Below are 15,682 nucleotides of genomic sequence, written 5' to 3' on the forward strand. Positions count from 1 at the left end.
TGTGATGATTTTGTCAAACTTTGTAAAATAGCCCTTTGGTAGAGTGGCATAGTAGTATCTACAAATAAACTCTTTTAGTATTGTCATTTTTATTATAGTGGTATGGCCCAACCACGATTACTAAATACTTTTTCAGTAATTAAGGTTATTTTTTATATAAAAGTCGTGTTTGTAATTAAACCAATACAGATACCGAGTTTGTTTTGGTTGGCCGGTGCCAAGATACTTCATAAATTTTGTGGTTATTCTGAATGATACTTCCCTTTCAACTATTGCTTAGATTTTGTTATTGTTACCTAATTAGAAGAGTTTTGCAATTGTCTACAGCTTCACTCACCGAAATGCTGCAGAATTAGATGAAGGAAATGTCAGCTAGGTGGCTTCAATGGATTGAGAGACAGGCTTAGAGATGGGAGGACCTGGGTTCAAATGTGGCTTCAGACACACATACTAGCTGTGTGACCATAAGCAAGTCACTTAATCTCCAATGTCTACCTCTTATTGCTTTTCTGCCTTGGAACCGATATGTAGTATTAATTCTAAGATGGAAGGTCAGGATTTTAAAAAAAAAAAAAGAATTAGATGAAAGAGCAAAGGCAATAAATTATGAGGGCAATTCAAAGCTAAGCAAGCAAAATCAATAAAAGTTTTAAGAGAATAGGGCAGTACAGAATTAAATTGTTTCATCAAGGGGTCTTAAGAAAGAAAAGGGAGGAAAGTATAGGTAGTGCAGAGAAGAATGCCTGGCAAAGAACTGAGAGGTGGAGGGTCTGGATGTGTCTCTGAGGATGAACAGAGTTAGAGATTGCCAAGATAGAGGGAGAAGTGGTAGTGGTGGTGGTGATAGATTTGAGGAGGAATGACAAGTATTCTGCCTACTTGTGAACAAGAATTTGTTAAAACTGAAGTGTAACACTTTTGAGTGATGGCAAGATCAAGGCAAGGTTTGCAAGAAGAGGTCTTTGTTTTACCCTGGCATTCATTGGGAAAGCTTCTGTTGCTTTCCCATAATGAAAAGATCATTCTATGCTTATGCTTTTTAGGGTTCACAGAATAAACGAGTATTATAACTTAACTAAGGTTTTTTCCTGCATCTATTGATATGGGTATGGAAGTTTTAATTTTAAATATGATTATACTGTTTTCCTATTAAAATATTATATTGAAAGCCATATGTGCAATCTTGGTATAAGTCTAACTTGATTAAACATTGGCTTCTGGATAAAGTGCTGTAATCTTTTGGCCAAACTTTTATTTTTAAAATTTGAATGGGCATTTCTTAATATTAATTAAGAGTTTACTTTCTTTGATTTATGCTTCTTTGGTCTAGCCTCTATTAGATTATTTTTCTCCTTTCCAATACCCCTCTCAATTTGTTTGTACAAAAGGAATGTCTTTTGTTATACAATTTATAACATTTTCTTTTAGAAATCTGGTCAAATATTGTTATAAATGAGATTTTGGCTTGGAGTCAGGAAAACCTTAAAAGTTGGACCTCAGACACATACTATCTATATGACTCCAGGCAAGTCATTTAACTGTCTCAGTTTCTTCATCAGCAAAATGGGAACAATAACATCTACTTCCTAGAATTGTTGTGAGGATACTTTGCCAACCATAAATCACTACATAAATGTTAACTATTATTTAAATTTCAAAATGTAGGACTTAACAGAAAGATAATTTTTATATAAAAAGTGAAGTACCTACAAGATTATAACCATGTTATCACTTTTCTGTTTGATCACTTTTAATTAAATCTATAATACATATTCAGTACATTACTTTCAAAATTGTCTTGCTTGTTTCTATTTCTTCCTGAACTTCTTTTTATTCTCCTCTGTGCCTTTAAATTTTTTTTCAATTGTCCTCCTCTTTTTTTTCTTTTCTATGTCTTTGATATGGTCCTCATCCCCATTCCGTTACTTTCAATCCATTTAAAAACAGACCAAAAAAAGCAAAACCTCTAATAAATTAATATATCTGAGCAAAACAAATCTACACTGCAGTCACATCAAAAATGTCTATCTCCCTTCACAAGAGTCTACTTACATTCTATCAAGAAGTGAGTAACATGCTTCACCACAGGTCCTCTGGATACTTGACTGATCACTGCTTTCATGAGTTCTTAAATCTTTCCAGACCGTTTTCCTTTACAGTATTGTCATTTTATAAATTTTTCTCTTGTTTCTAATCAAGTCATTGAATCAGTTTTGCTTTCCCAGATTCTCTGAAGCCATCTCATTTCTTTTTTTAAAAATTTATTTTTTAATGTAGAAACAATTTTGACATTTGTTTTTGACATTTTAGAATTCATATTTTTTCCTTTTCTCCCTTCTCAACCCCCCCCACCCCCAAGCCTATAAACACTTTCATATAGGTCATACCAGAGATTTTATGCATTACATATTTCCATACTGCTCATGTCATGACAGAAGAAACAGGTCACGCATACAAATAAAAAACTCATGAAGAAAATAAAAGCTAGTATGCTTAGATCTGCAATCAGACTTCAACAGTTTCTTCTTTGGCTGTGCATAGCACTAAAATATCATGAGTCCCTTGGGGAATCTTGGAAACTTGCTTGGCTGAAAATGGTTGGGGACCAAAGGAAAGGAAATGCTCATCTGTCGGTCTGTTTCTAAGGCAACTCTTTCGAAGTTTCATTGTACTGTATCCTACTCATTGTATTTGTCAGATTAGGAATAATGTCGCAGGGCTGGATAGAACATTTAAGGGGGCCGCATCTGGCCCGTGGGCTGTAGTTTGCCCATCACTGGTTTAGCCCCTCACTGTTTATCATAATATATTTCTGTTACTATATACATCAGTCTTCTGGTTCTGCTTACTCCACTTTTTATCAGTTCGCATAAATCTTTTCAGGTTTTTCTGAACTCATCCTGTTTGTCATTTCTTATGGTGCAGTAGTATTCCATTAAAACCATATATTACAACTCATTCATCCATTCCGTAAGTGATGGACAACCCCTCCATTTCTAATTCTTTACCACTACAATGAGAGCAGCTAAAAATATTTTGGCATAGGAAGGTTCTTTCCCATTATCTCTGATCTCTTTGGGATACAGACCCAGTAGTGGTATTGTTGGGTGAAAGGGTATATATACTTTTTGTTTGTTTAATTCAAAGATATTTTATTTTCTCAATTACACATAATAGTAATTTTCAACAAGTTTTCCAAAATTATAAGATTCATATTGTCTCCCTCTGTCCCTTCACTTCCTCCACTCAGAGATGGTAAGCAATTTGATCTGAGCCATTGTTTATTATCATGCAAAACACACTTCCATATTGGATGCTGTTATAAGAGCACACACATACAAAACAAAACCCCAAAATAAAGCCATAAATAAACTGATGTTAAAGATGGCATGCTTGGATCCACATCTATTTGACTCCAACAGTTCTTTCTCTGGAAGTAGATAGCATTCTTCATCATAAGTCTTTCAGGATTATCCGAGATCATTGCATGGCTGAGAGCAGCCAAGTTTTCACAGCTGATCATTAATCAACATTGCTGTTACGGTGTACAGTGTTCTCCCAGTTTTGCTTATTTTGTTCTATATCAGTTCATAAAGATCTTTCCATCTTTTTCTGAAATCATCCTCTTCATCATTTTTTATGTATGTGTTTATATATATGCAATAGTATTCTATCACCAACATATGCCACAATTTGTTCAGCCATTCCCCAATTGTTTGGACATCCCCTTGATTTCCAGTTCTTTCTTACCACAAAAAGAGCAATTACACATATTTTTGTACAAATTATACATATTTTCTCTTTGGGACAAAGACTCAATAGTGGTATTGCAGGATCAAAGGGTATGCACAGTTTCAAATTGCCCTCCAGAATGCTTGGATCAATTCACAACTCTATCAGCAATGCTGATAGTGCCCCAATTTTGCCACATCCCCTCCAACACTTATCATTTTCCTTTACTATTATATCAGTCAATCTGATAGGTGTGATGATGTAGTACATGTTTAAATTTACATTTCTGGTATGTATGGTTTTATGGCCCCTTAAGAATGGTTCCATATTGCTCTCCAGAATGATTTTAATAGTATACAGTTCCACCAATAGTATATTAGCATCCCAATTTTCCTATATCCCAGTCAACATTTATCATTTTCCTTTTTAGTATTAAAATATAGAAATAAGAAAGAAATTTTGAAAAAGATAGAGTCTTGCAATCAGGTTGGCTCATGAATGGGATGCAAGGGAAAGGTTTCAAGGAGGATCAGGAAGAGATATAAAGAGGACCAGATTTTGGAGAGGGTCTCTTTGGGTCCTGTTTCTCAAGAGCTGGGAGAGTTCACTTCCTGTCAGTGAGAATAACTGATTTTCTGTGAGAAGCCGTTTGACCTTGCAGTTGAAGTCCCTTTGATCAGCTATCTAGTCTCCAAATAGAGATATATCAACTGGATTTCCATCTCTTTCTACTTCCTGAGTTCCAGTTTTTGAATTATATTGGAGTTACTGAGAAGAAGCCAACGTAAGAAGAATATACCTGTCTGTCATCAAGGAAACTTGCAGCCTTTGGGCTGAGGCCTGGAGGGTGACTTTGCCTTCTCCTCTCACCTTATCAAAGCATCCTGAACTATAAACTTCCTACAAAGAATATTTTGGAGGGTCAATAGTCAGGAAAGCTAGATAGGGAATTTTGGGAACAGACAGAGAGAGTAGGCTGTCAGACAGCTTCAAGACCAGAAGAAAGATCTGTGAGGATCTTATAGCACTGGAGGAAGGAGATAAGGGAAATTTAGATTTAGGGAACTTCCCCTTGACCCTCCTTTCTTTCTCTGTTTGAAACCTGTCAAATAAACCCTTTTTATTTATCAAGGAAAACAGTCAGATTGGGTTTTATCACAGAATCAGATATGAGGCCTACCAGTCCAGCCTACCAGCCTGATACAGACAGAGAATATCACTTTATAAAGTTATCTTTATAAGTGAAATAACTCACTTATTTCATTAGTCATGTTAGCCAAACTAATAGCTATGAGGGAGGAGCTATATCAAAGAATTGTTTCAATTTGCTTTTCTCTAGTCCAGTGCTATTCCCAAAGTGGTCGCCACCGCCCCCTGGTGGGTGCTGCAGCGATCCAGGGAGGCAGTGATGGCCACAGGTGCATTTATCTTTCCTATTAATTGCTATTAAAATTTAAAAAACAAACATTTCCAGAGGGCTATTTTTTTTCTGGAAAGGGGGCGGTAGGCCAAAAAAGTTTGGGAACCACTGATCTAGTCAATAGTGATTTGGAGACTTTTTTTTTGACTATAGATAGTTTTAATTTCTTCCTCTGAGAATTATCTGTTCATATCTTTTGACCATTTTTCAACTGGAGAATGTTTTGTATTCTTAAATTCTGACTCAGTTCTTTAAAAATCTGAGAAATGAGGCTTTTGTCAGAGATATTTGCTATAAATATTTCCCCCAAATGTGTTGTTTCCCTTCTTGTTTGCATTGGTTTTGTTTGATATAATCAAAACTATTAATTTCATTTTTCATAATATTCTCTATGTCTAGTTTGGTCACCATCTCATTTCTTGTGACATAATATTTCATTATATTTATATATCACCCTCTGTTCAACCATTTCCATACTGATGGATACCCACTTAGTTTCTAAATCTTTTTTCTTTTAATCCATTCTTCAGGATCAAGAAATTTGTTTTGCTTTCAACTATTCAACTTTCAATTATTACCTCCTTGGTTCTCTTTCTTTTCTCTTTCTTATTACTTGACTTTCTTATTGAGTTTGTTCCATTTCAATATTGAAATGTATGTGTATATGCATGTGCATGCACCTCACACTGTGAGCATGTGTTCTCTCCTTTGTCCAGCTAAGAAAGAATGAGGTTCACCTGATGCTAACTCCCACTCCCTCATCTTCTTTATGCTGGTTTGTCTCAAGCATCCAAAAGAGAAACAGCAAACCTTCCATCCTCCTTTTTCTCCCTCTCTATGCAAGTTTTGATTTCTCTATACAACTTTTGATTTTTATCCACCTCAGACTCTCAATACAGAACCAATCATCCACGGTGATCCAAATGTTCAACTGAATTTCCCTGGTTTTGTTTTTGTATTTTAAAGTTCCTACCTACCTCAAGTCTTTTCATTGAATATGCTTAAATGTTCTCTATTTAATTAAATTTTTATTTTCTCCCTTGTAGAAAAAGTTATTCTTGCTTAACTTATTAGTAAGCTTACATATCTTTTTGTTTTTTTGATTATAGTATCCTAAGATTTCTGAAGCTGCCAGGCCTTGTGTGATCTTGACATGTTCTCTTAGTACTTGAACTCCTTTTTGATCAATCTCACATTTTTTTAATTAGTTATCATGCTCAGATTTGCAGGGCATGACATTTTGGGCTGTAGCTTATCCTGCTTTACTTTTTTGGAATATACTAGCCTATGCCATTCTGCAGATTCTAATGGGTGCAAAATAGTCTTGGGTTAAGCTTTCCTTTATGTTTGGATATCTTTCTCTTGGTTACCTGCAGAATGTATTTGTCACTGAAACCAATTAATTATTAAGTATTTGACCATCAAATTAATCAATTAATTATTGGTGACGAATCATTTTGGATGTGTCTTAAGAGTTTGAAACACATATTTTTTCAATCTGTCCTTTGTTTTCTGCATTCAGAAGTTCAGAGTGATTTTCTTGTCTAATTTCTTATAGTAAAGTATTTTTTTTTCTTTTTCTTTTTTTTTTTTAAGCCCTTAACTTCTGTGTACTGGCTCAAAGGCAGAAGAGTGGTAAGGGCTAGGCAATGGGGGTCAAGTGACTTGCCCAGGGTCACACAGCTGGGAAGTGTCTGAGGCCGGATTTGAACGTAGGACCTCCCATCTCTAGGCCTGGCTCTCAATCCACTGAGCTACCCAGCTGCCCCAGTAATGTATTTAAAAAAAAAAACTGTCTCATTCTTCTGGGAGATATATCACATATAAATTGTTTATGGGTATCCTGTATCTGAGGTCAATGAATTTTGCTTATACAAATATGTTCTTTTAGTCTAGTTGACATTTTCTTCTTTTTTTTTTCAGATTTTCCTCATTTTATTATTTTTGTGTTAAAAAATTTGTTAATCTTTTATTTATTTATTTATTTTGAGAAACTCTTCACCATGGAGTAAGTCGTTTTTTTATTCCCTGTCTACACCAAATATATTAAGTCTTTTATTTCTGCACTGAGAACTATAATTTCTTTCTTTTTAAAGAACTCTTACCTTCTGCCTTAGAATTAATATTATGTATTGGTTCTAAGGCAGAAGAATGGTAAGGGCTAGGCAATGGGGGTCAAGTGACTTGCCCAGGGTCACATAGCTAGGAAGTATCTGAGGCCACATTTGAACCCAGGACCTCCCAACTCTAGGCCTGACTCTCAATGCACTGAGCCACCCAGATGCCCCCTGAGAACTATAATTTCTGACAAATATCAACTCCTAATTTCTTCTTTTATAGATATAACTTTTGAATCATTCTGGAATTTCCCCCCCCTTTTCTTTCTTCTTAAAAAATCCTTCCCTTTTGTCTTAGAATCAATAGTATGGGGTGGGGGCAGCTGGGTAGCTCAGTGGATTGAGAGCCAGGCCTAGAGACAGGAGGTAAGGGGAAAAAAAAAAAAAAGAATCAATTCTATGTAGTGATTCCAAGATAGAAGAGCAGTAAGGGCCAGGCAATTGAGGCTAAGTGACTTAGACAGGGTTGGCCAGATTTGAATCTGAGATCTCTAGGCCTGGCTCTCTATCTGAGCCACTTCACTGACCCCATTCTGGAATTTCTTATTATTCTATGCTCTCTTGAGATTCCAAAGGATTCTGTGGAATGCTTTTATCTTTATTTTTTAATTAATTAATTTGCTTGTTGGTACATTAAAATTACTCTGGGAATTTCATCTGCTCCCAACCTCTCCACACCACAGAAGGCATAACCTGACCAAAAAAAATATATATAAAAATTATGTCTTTCATGTTTCTGCTAATCAGTTCTTACTCCAGAGATAGATATTCACAAGTTACGCCTTAAATATTATTTCTGTAGTTACATATAATATTCTCTTGGTTTTACTTGTTTCATTCTTCATAATTTCATGTAGGTCTTTCCAAGTTTTATCATTTCATTTTTTTTTTTTAAACCCTTACCTTCCATCTTGGAGTCAATACTATATATTGGCTCTAAGGCAGAAGGGCTAGGCAATAGGGGTCAAATGACTTGCCCAGGGTCACACAGCTGGGAAGTGTCTGAGGCCAGATTTGAACCCAGGACCTCCTGTCTCTAGGCCTGACTCTCAATCCACTGAGCTACCCAGCTGCCCCCCAAGTTTTATCATTTCTTACGGCACAGTAGTACTCCATCATAACCCACCACAACCTGTTCAGTTAATCTCCAATTGATGGACAGCTGAATTCTTTTATTTAAAAAGCCTTTTAATCTCTTTGTCAATTTATTACTCATATTTCCTTCTAGTTATATGACTGTTGATTTTGAACATTTTCTTCTTGAAATATTTGTCCTTACATTCATTTATCATTAGATTTCTTCCTGTCACTCATTTTTTGACTCCTCTTTGCCTGTGTGTAATACCTCCAGGATTGTAATGTAAAGTACATTCAATCTCTTCCCACTCTTGCTGATTTGAGTTTCATCTGACTTGGCCTCTGCTCTAAGTGACCTCTGGCAAGAGGATAGTATGGTTCCCAAATAGGCTTTCATCCCCTTTCCTTCAGGCCTGGTATAGCCAATAAGACTAGTTTGCTGAACCAGTTCTTCCTTTGTATCTCTTTTTCTCTGGCTAAACTGAGTTCACATTGCCTACACACTGATATTCTTCCCTTTCTATGTTTTTTTTTTTTCTTCTTTTTTCTTTCTGCTTTTCAAGGAGTCCAAATCAACTATCTTGAATTGAAATGAGAATAAAATACATTTATATCACAAACTCCAGAGAAGTTTATAATTCCTGATTGCCACCCTTGTTTATACCATTTAGTAAAGATTAAAATTTTAAGACTGTATTTATTAGGGGGCAGCTGGGTGGCTCAGTGGATTGAGAGCCAAGACCAGAAAATGGGAGGTCCTGGGTTCAAATCTGACTTCAAGACACTGTCTAGCTGTGTGACCCTGGGCAAGTCACTTAACTACCATTGCCTAGTCCTTACCCCATTTTTGCCTTGTAATCAATACACAGTATTGATTCGAAGATGGAAGTTGTGGGTTAAAAAGAAAAGAGTATTTGTTAATCAAGCCTATATAGCTATCTGAGTATTATTCTTTAATTTTTCTCCTTCAAAATGTAAAAAGACCCTATCACTTAACAAGATGAGTGTTACAAATATGAAGAACAAACACCTGTCACAGCCTAAATATAGGCTTAACCATTTCCTTCTACTGAAGAAACAGCTATTTCCTGTGTCAATCTGGTTAAAGTACTAGTACCAAGTAATGTAGGCAGATAGACAATCCATAGCAATGAGGAGCCTGAAAACCAGAGAATTCTATTTAATTCACCAAGAAATGCAAAGAAAAGGGCCTCAGTTTCTTGATTTATAAATGAGAGGTTTAGACTAGAGAAAAAGATTAGAAAAAAATCATAAGGTTTAGAGCTGGAAGTATCCTTAGAAATTATTTAGTCCAATGCCCTCAATTTATAGATGAAGGACATGAGACCCAGAAGGGAAATGATAGCCAAGTACAATTTTCAGTTCCCTTCAAGCTAAAGAATGTCTATGATTTATGATAATTCAGTTACTGTTAGGGAGAAAAAGTTGATTTAATTTTATAGGAAGCATCATAGAGCTATGAAGGTAAATATGATTCATGTAAATGAACCTTGAATGTTATTTACAATATTTAAAAGAAATTTATTTTACCTCTAGATCTTTATCACTGATGAACCAGTTTACATCACTTTTACCTGAAAAAGATATAAACATATGATTAATTTATTACAAAAAAATTTTTAAAGCCTTCAAAATTTAAAAAATAGGCTGATAAATATGGAAACAATTTTTCAAAAAAGAACTTGTTAAAGTGAATATTTGCTTATGCTACCAACTCTGAATATTAATAACAATTCTTTGGCTTTTCAATGCATTTATACAGATTCACTGCCATGGTGACCATGCTTGAACTCCAACATAACTTGTTTAAATTAAAGATGGAACCAAGCTTGCTGGCTTCTAACTAGCTTCCATTTTGAATTGTATATGCAAGCATTTAAAATCAGAATTGTCTCTGATTACAAGAGGATTATCATCTTACTTCTAGGAAGTAACTTAATGTTAACTTAAAGTTAAGAACTTTAAATCTACTATATAACACAGTAGAAAAAGATACCAGTCAATGGTTAGTCTTTAATTTTAATATGTAAAACCTGAAGGGACAAAATCTACTTCTTTATATAGTCTCAGTCTCTCAGTCAGTCTCTCTCTCTCTCTCTCTCTCTCTCCCTCCCCCATTGTAAAACTGTAAATGGCTGTTACTTCTTTAGCCCATGTCTGCTGGCAACATGTTAGAAGGGTACTATGACTAATGCAGAAGCTGGGGTGTAAACAAAGGACTGTTGCAGGGTTTTTTTTTAAAGCAAAGGAAAGATTCTTCCACCCCCCACCTTATTCCTCTATCTCAAATATACCAATCCAGCCTGACTAGTTACTTTATTCTATTCTATTGAAAGGAAATTTGAAGAGCCATGAAGTAATCTACATTTCTCCAGGCCTATGAGCAGTAAAAATGTCTTATAGATATATTCTAAAATAAAGTATTTTTACTAAGAAAACCAGACTGCTTCAAAAAAAAAAAAAGACCAACTCAGAGGAAGGAAGGCAGAGATGTTTCCCTGATGATTATGTTCTTTGTAAGTTTGGAAGCAGCAACCACACAGTAGAGGAAAGAATACATTAAAGAGATGTTTCTTTTATTTTTCTTGCCATCACCACACTCAACTAATCAATAGTCAAAGGATCCATTTGACCTGGACACCAAGTTATAATTTGAACATCATCTTTGTTATCTGAGTGTCCTTTGTAAGATTCCACAATATTTGCTAGAAATTTAAATTTCAGTCAACTTAAGATTATAAGAGGTAGAAAAAAGGAACCTGCCAATGGATATAAAAAATAACATTCACCAGAAAGAACATCATATAATGAATATAGGATAGCTTCTAGGGGTCAAATGTATTATATTTAAATTGTTAGGTCTGAATTTACTAATATTCCAGATTATAAACGGGCAATTCCTTAATAATTTACTGTACATTTTTTAAAACCCTTGTACTTTGGTGTATTGTCTCATAGGTGGAAGATTGGTAAGGGTGGGCAATGGGGGTCAAGTGACTTGCCCAGGGTCACACAGCTGGGAAGTGGCTGAGGCCGGGTTTGAACCTAGGACCTCCTGTCTCTAGGCCTGACTCTCACTCCACTGAGCTACCCAGCTGCCCCTTTACTGTACATTTTAAAGAAACACAATGGAACTAGCAAGTACCTTTATGAAGTTTTAACTATTCATTGAATTGATGATGTTTCTTAACTATAAAAACGCAAAGACTTTGGTAGTGATCTATGACAAGTTACAGTCTTTCCAGTGCTCCAGCTTGGCTCTTCTTTTATTCATGGACCCTGAGTTCCTTCCCCTTGTCATTTCTACTCCCTCCTGGATGCCAAATAATAGGCAGATAGATAGCAGATGCTTAATAAATGTTTGCTGATTACCTGACAGTATTTTAATGCCACACAACCACCAATCAATTAATTGTCTCTGGTTCGGGCCAAAAAAAAATTCCAACCATATTATACTCTACTTTGGTTGCACATTTTCCCCCAAAAGGTGTGTATCTAGCATAGAATCCAAATGAAAGAATTCCCTATATATAGTATGGTCCTTCATATGTTTTGAGATGACGCTGTGCTAATGGTTCAAGTCCAAGAACACTACAAGGCCTCCTAAGTGAGATCCAGAAGCACTAAAAAGAACTCATCTTAAATATTCACATAGAAAGAAACCAAGTAGATTAACAATGTCTATTGTCTATACTTATTTGTATGGACAATCCAAAGAGTTGATCTATTTGTACATATACCTTGGATAGACCTTCCAAAAGAATAATGAGGTAGGACCAAACCTGAACAGACTGAACTCCCTTTGGGAAATTCTGAAAAAAAATTAGTATCTCTACAACAACATTCTTCAATGTTGCAATGCAGCTACAAGTCATGGAATATCACAATTTACCAAAAAAAAAAAAAATTAAAGTTCTAGATCATCCAAAGGACAACAGAGAGGAATATGGTGGCTCTAAGTAAGGTGCAAAACATTACCAACAGATTGTTTAAGAAACACAATGCCAAACAACAATGAAGTCAGTGCTTGTCGAATCTGAGAGGATAAGGATGAATGAGAAACTGAACTGACAAACATAATGGCCAGGATAGTCATAATAAAGGATAATAATGGTAATGCCAATAATAATGATAGACAAGGGAGAAATTCAATGCATAGGAGGACTTGGACAATAAGAAAACAGTCAGTATCTGTTAAGTATTTATTTTGTGCCAAGCACTGTGCTCAGCACTCATTTGCAGCCATATTATTACTTGCAATGTGTTACTTCTATTACTTTCTGTATATTAATTTTTTTTCATTTTAATGTCATTTACATTATTGAAATAAATGCATTGATTGTTCTTTGTTTAAAATTTTTGTTACACTGAAATTCTGAGATAACTCCCTACTCCTCTCTTCCCTCTAATACTAGAGAAGGTATGACAATGGATAAATGTTTGTATTACTGTAACCTCTCCAATAATTTTCTTCTTTTATTATCTTAGTCAATCTGATAAGTATAAGGCAGAACCTCAGATTTCTTCAATTTGTATTTCTCTAATTACTATGGAGTTGACTGTTTTCTCATAAAATTGTTGACCAGCTATTTAGATGGATTGGGGAACGGCTCTTATTATGTATATTTGAATCAAGTCCTTATAGATCATGGATATGACGTTTGTCCTAGAGGTAATTTCAGTGCATATTTTACTTCCCAGTTAACTTTAACCTATTTACTTTCTAATTTAACTTCATTAGTTTTTATCTGTGCAAAAATGTTTTTTTTTTAATTTTACATAATAAAAATTACCCATTTAATATTTGGGGATTCTCACTATCACTTTTTGGTCAAGAGTTCTCCTATTCATAGCTATATCAGCAATGTCAACTGGCATAATGGATAGATAGTGTTAAACTTAAAAGCGGAAAGGTCAGTGTTTGAATTCCTTTTTAGGCACTTATTAGCTATGTGACTAGTTACTTCCTTTATGCTAAAGTTTCCTTGCTTAGAAAATGGGGATAATAGAATCTGCAAGCCAGTATTGTTGTGATGGTCAAACGAGGGTGTGTGTGTGTGTGTGTGTGTGTGTGTGTGTGTGTGTGTGTGTGTGTCTATCCCTCTTTGAATATGAAACACCATGTATGTATGCGTATATACATGTATGTGTATATATGTATATACTGTGTGTATATGTCAGTAATGATGAAGATGATTTTCAAAACAGAATTCACCATTTGCTCCCATAAAATAGTCCTTCCTCTATGTTTTCCTATTTCTACTGAGGGGCCCTGTCATCCACTTAGGCATTTGGTTTTCATAACCCTGGTTCTTCCCTCAACATTTCCCTTTTTTCTGGGCTAGGACTAACTGGCCAGACTAGAAATTCAGATTTTAGCTTGAATTGCAAATACTTTGTAGACTATACAAAAGGAAAAAAAAAAGATCTTTTCTTATAATAAAGGATTAAAAGATAAAATTACTAAGAATAGATACTACTCTCTATCTCTGCATGCCTTAGATGAAGAGAGTTGGATCAAAAAGATGCCTAGATCTTAGGAACATTAACTCCCTGTAGGCTGAACTATTAATGCTATTATCCCAGATAAACAAAATCCTGAGAATGGTTGCCTTATAAAGAAACTATTCTTAGCTACATAAAATAAGATGTCCTTCCTACCACATTAGTCAGTTATCTAGCCCTAGACCAATGGGTTCTATCTCCAAAATATCTTTTCACGAGGCTTCAATGATTAGCTAATACAGTAAGATGATAATTATGCATTAGGTAATATAAACTGGAAAAGAGCAGTCCTGGGTTATAGTCTTAGGTGAGATATTAATTAATTAGGTTTAGTCTGTTGACTCTTCCAAATAAGTAGGATAAAAAAATTTCCATTAAACAAATAGTTAAGTGTCTATTCTGCCCAAGGCACCATGGAAAGAAGCATGCGACATAAAAATGAAACAAAGTCTGTATCATCAAGAAGTTTGTGATCTATTAAGTGGGTTCTAATGCATATCCATAAGATCAATGGAGTAACGATCAAAGAGTAGAAGCAGAATTTACAAAGAATTAAATGTAAGTTATTAATAATATTATAAGAAGTTAAAATCAAGGCAACTTTCAAATATTACCTTAAAACTGCTGGAACAAAAAAGATCAAGTTCAATTCTAGAGAGGTAATGGAGAAACAGGCACTCAAATAAACTTGTATAGGCTTCAGAATGATGCATACATTTTGGACAGCAGTATGACAATAAGCAACAGTTCACAGAAAGGATCATAACTTCTGACTGTGAGGTGAGCCTTATCTAAATATAGAACATAAGAATATTTTTAAAAGAAAAGAATTTTACAATTGTATTAATAAAAAAGGTTGACTTTCAAATCACCTTTAGCAATGTGGTGTAGTAGAAAGAGTTGGAGTTGAAGTTAGAGCATCTAGATTCGAATCGGAGTAGGACCATTTGTTACTTGAATAATTTTGGGCAAGTCACCAAATGATGTACTTGGATTAACTGATTTTAACACGCCTTTCACCCTCAAAAATATGTAATTTTTTAAATTCATTTTTTTATGTTTTAGAAAAAATTTTCCATGGTTTCATGATTCATTTTCTCTCTCCTCCACCAAGCCACCCACCCAACCCACCCACCCATAGCCAACATGCATTTCTATTGGGTTTTACATGTGTCATTGATCAAGACCTATTTCCATATTATTGATAGTTGCACTGGAGTGGTCTTTTAAGAGTCTAAATCCCAAATCATAATCCCATCATCCCATGTGTTCAAGCAGTTGTTTTTCTTCTGTGTTTCTACCCCCACAGTTCTTCCTCTGAACGTGGATAGTGTTCTTTCTCATAAGTCCCTCAGAATTGTCCTGGATCATTAAATTGCTGCTAATAGAGAAGTCCATTACATTTGTTTTTACCACAGTGTATCAATCTCTGTGTATAATGTTCTCCTGGTTCTGTTTTTCCACTCTGTATCAATTCCTGGAGGTCATTCCAGTACAGATGGAATTCCTCCAGTTCATTATTCCTTTGAACACAATAGTATTCCATCACTATCATATACCGCAATTTGTTCAGCCATTCCCCAATTGAAGGGCATACATATCCTTGTTTTCCAGTTTTTTGTCACTATGAAGAGTGTGGCTATAAATATTTATCAATTGGGGAATGGCTTGATTTTTTGTACAATTAATTGCTTTAGTTCCTTATATATTTGAGTAATTAGACCTTTGTCAGAGTTTTTGTTATAAAGATTTTTTCCCAATTTGTTGATTCCCTTCTAATTTTGGTTGTACTAGTTTTGTTTGTACAAAG

General features: G+C 35.0%; 1 protein-coding gene across 1 annotated transcript in view; it reads right to left on the reverse strand.

Moving 5' to 3' along the window:
• Positions 1-15,682, reverse strand: part of ZCCHC7 (zinc finger CCHC-type containing 7) — a 309,742-nt gene that overhangs the window by 86,597 nt on the left and 207,463 nt on the right. The window contains exon 3 of the mRNA XM_044660977.1: positions 9,898-9,941. Coding sequence (XP_044516912.1) covers positions 9,898-9,941 — 44 coding nt within the window. The remainder of the gene's footprint in view (positions 1-9,897; positions 9,942-15,682) is intronic.

The sequence above is a fragment of the Gracilinanus agilis genome, chromosome 1 (genome assembly GCF_016433145.1).
Source record: "Gracilinanus agilis isolate LMUSP501 chromosome 1, AgileGrace, whole genome shotgun sequence".
Classification (NCBI taxonomy): domain Eukaryota; kingdom Metazoa; phylum Chordata; class Mammalia; order Didelphimorphia; family Didelphidae; genus Gracilinanus; species Gracilinanus agilis.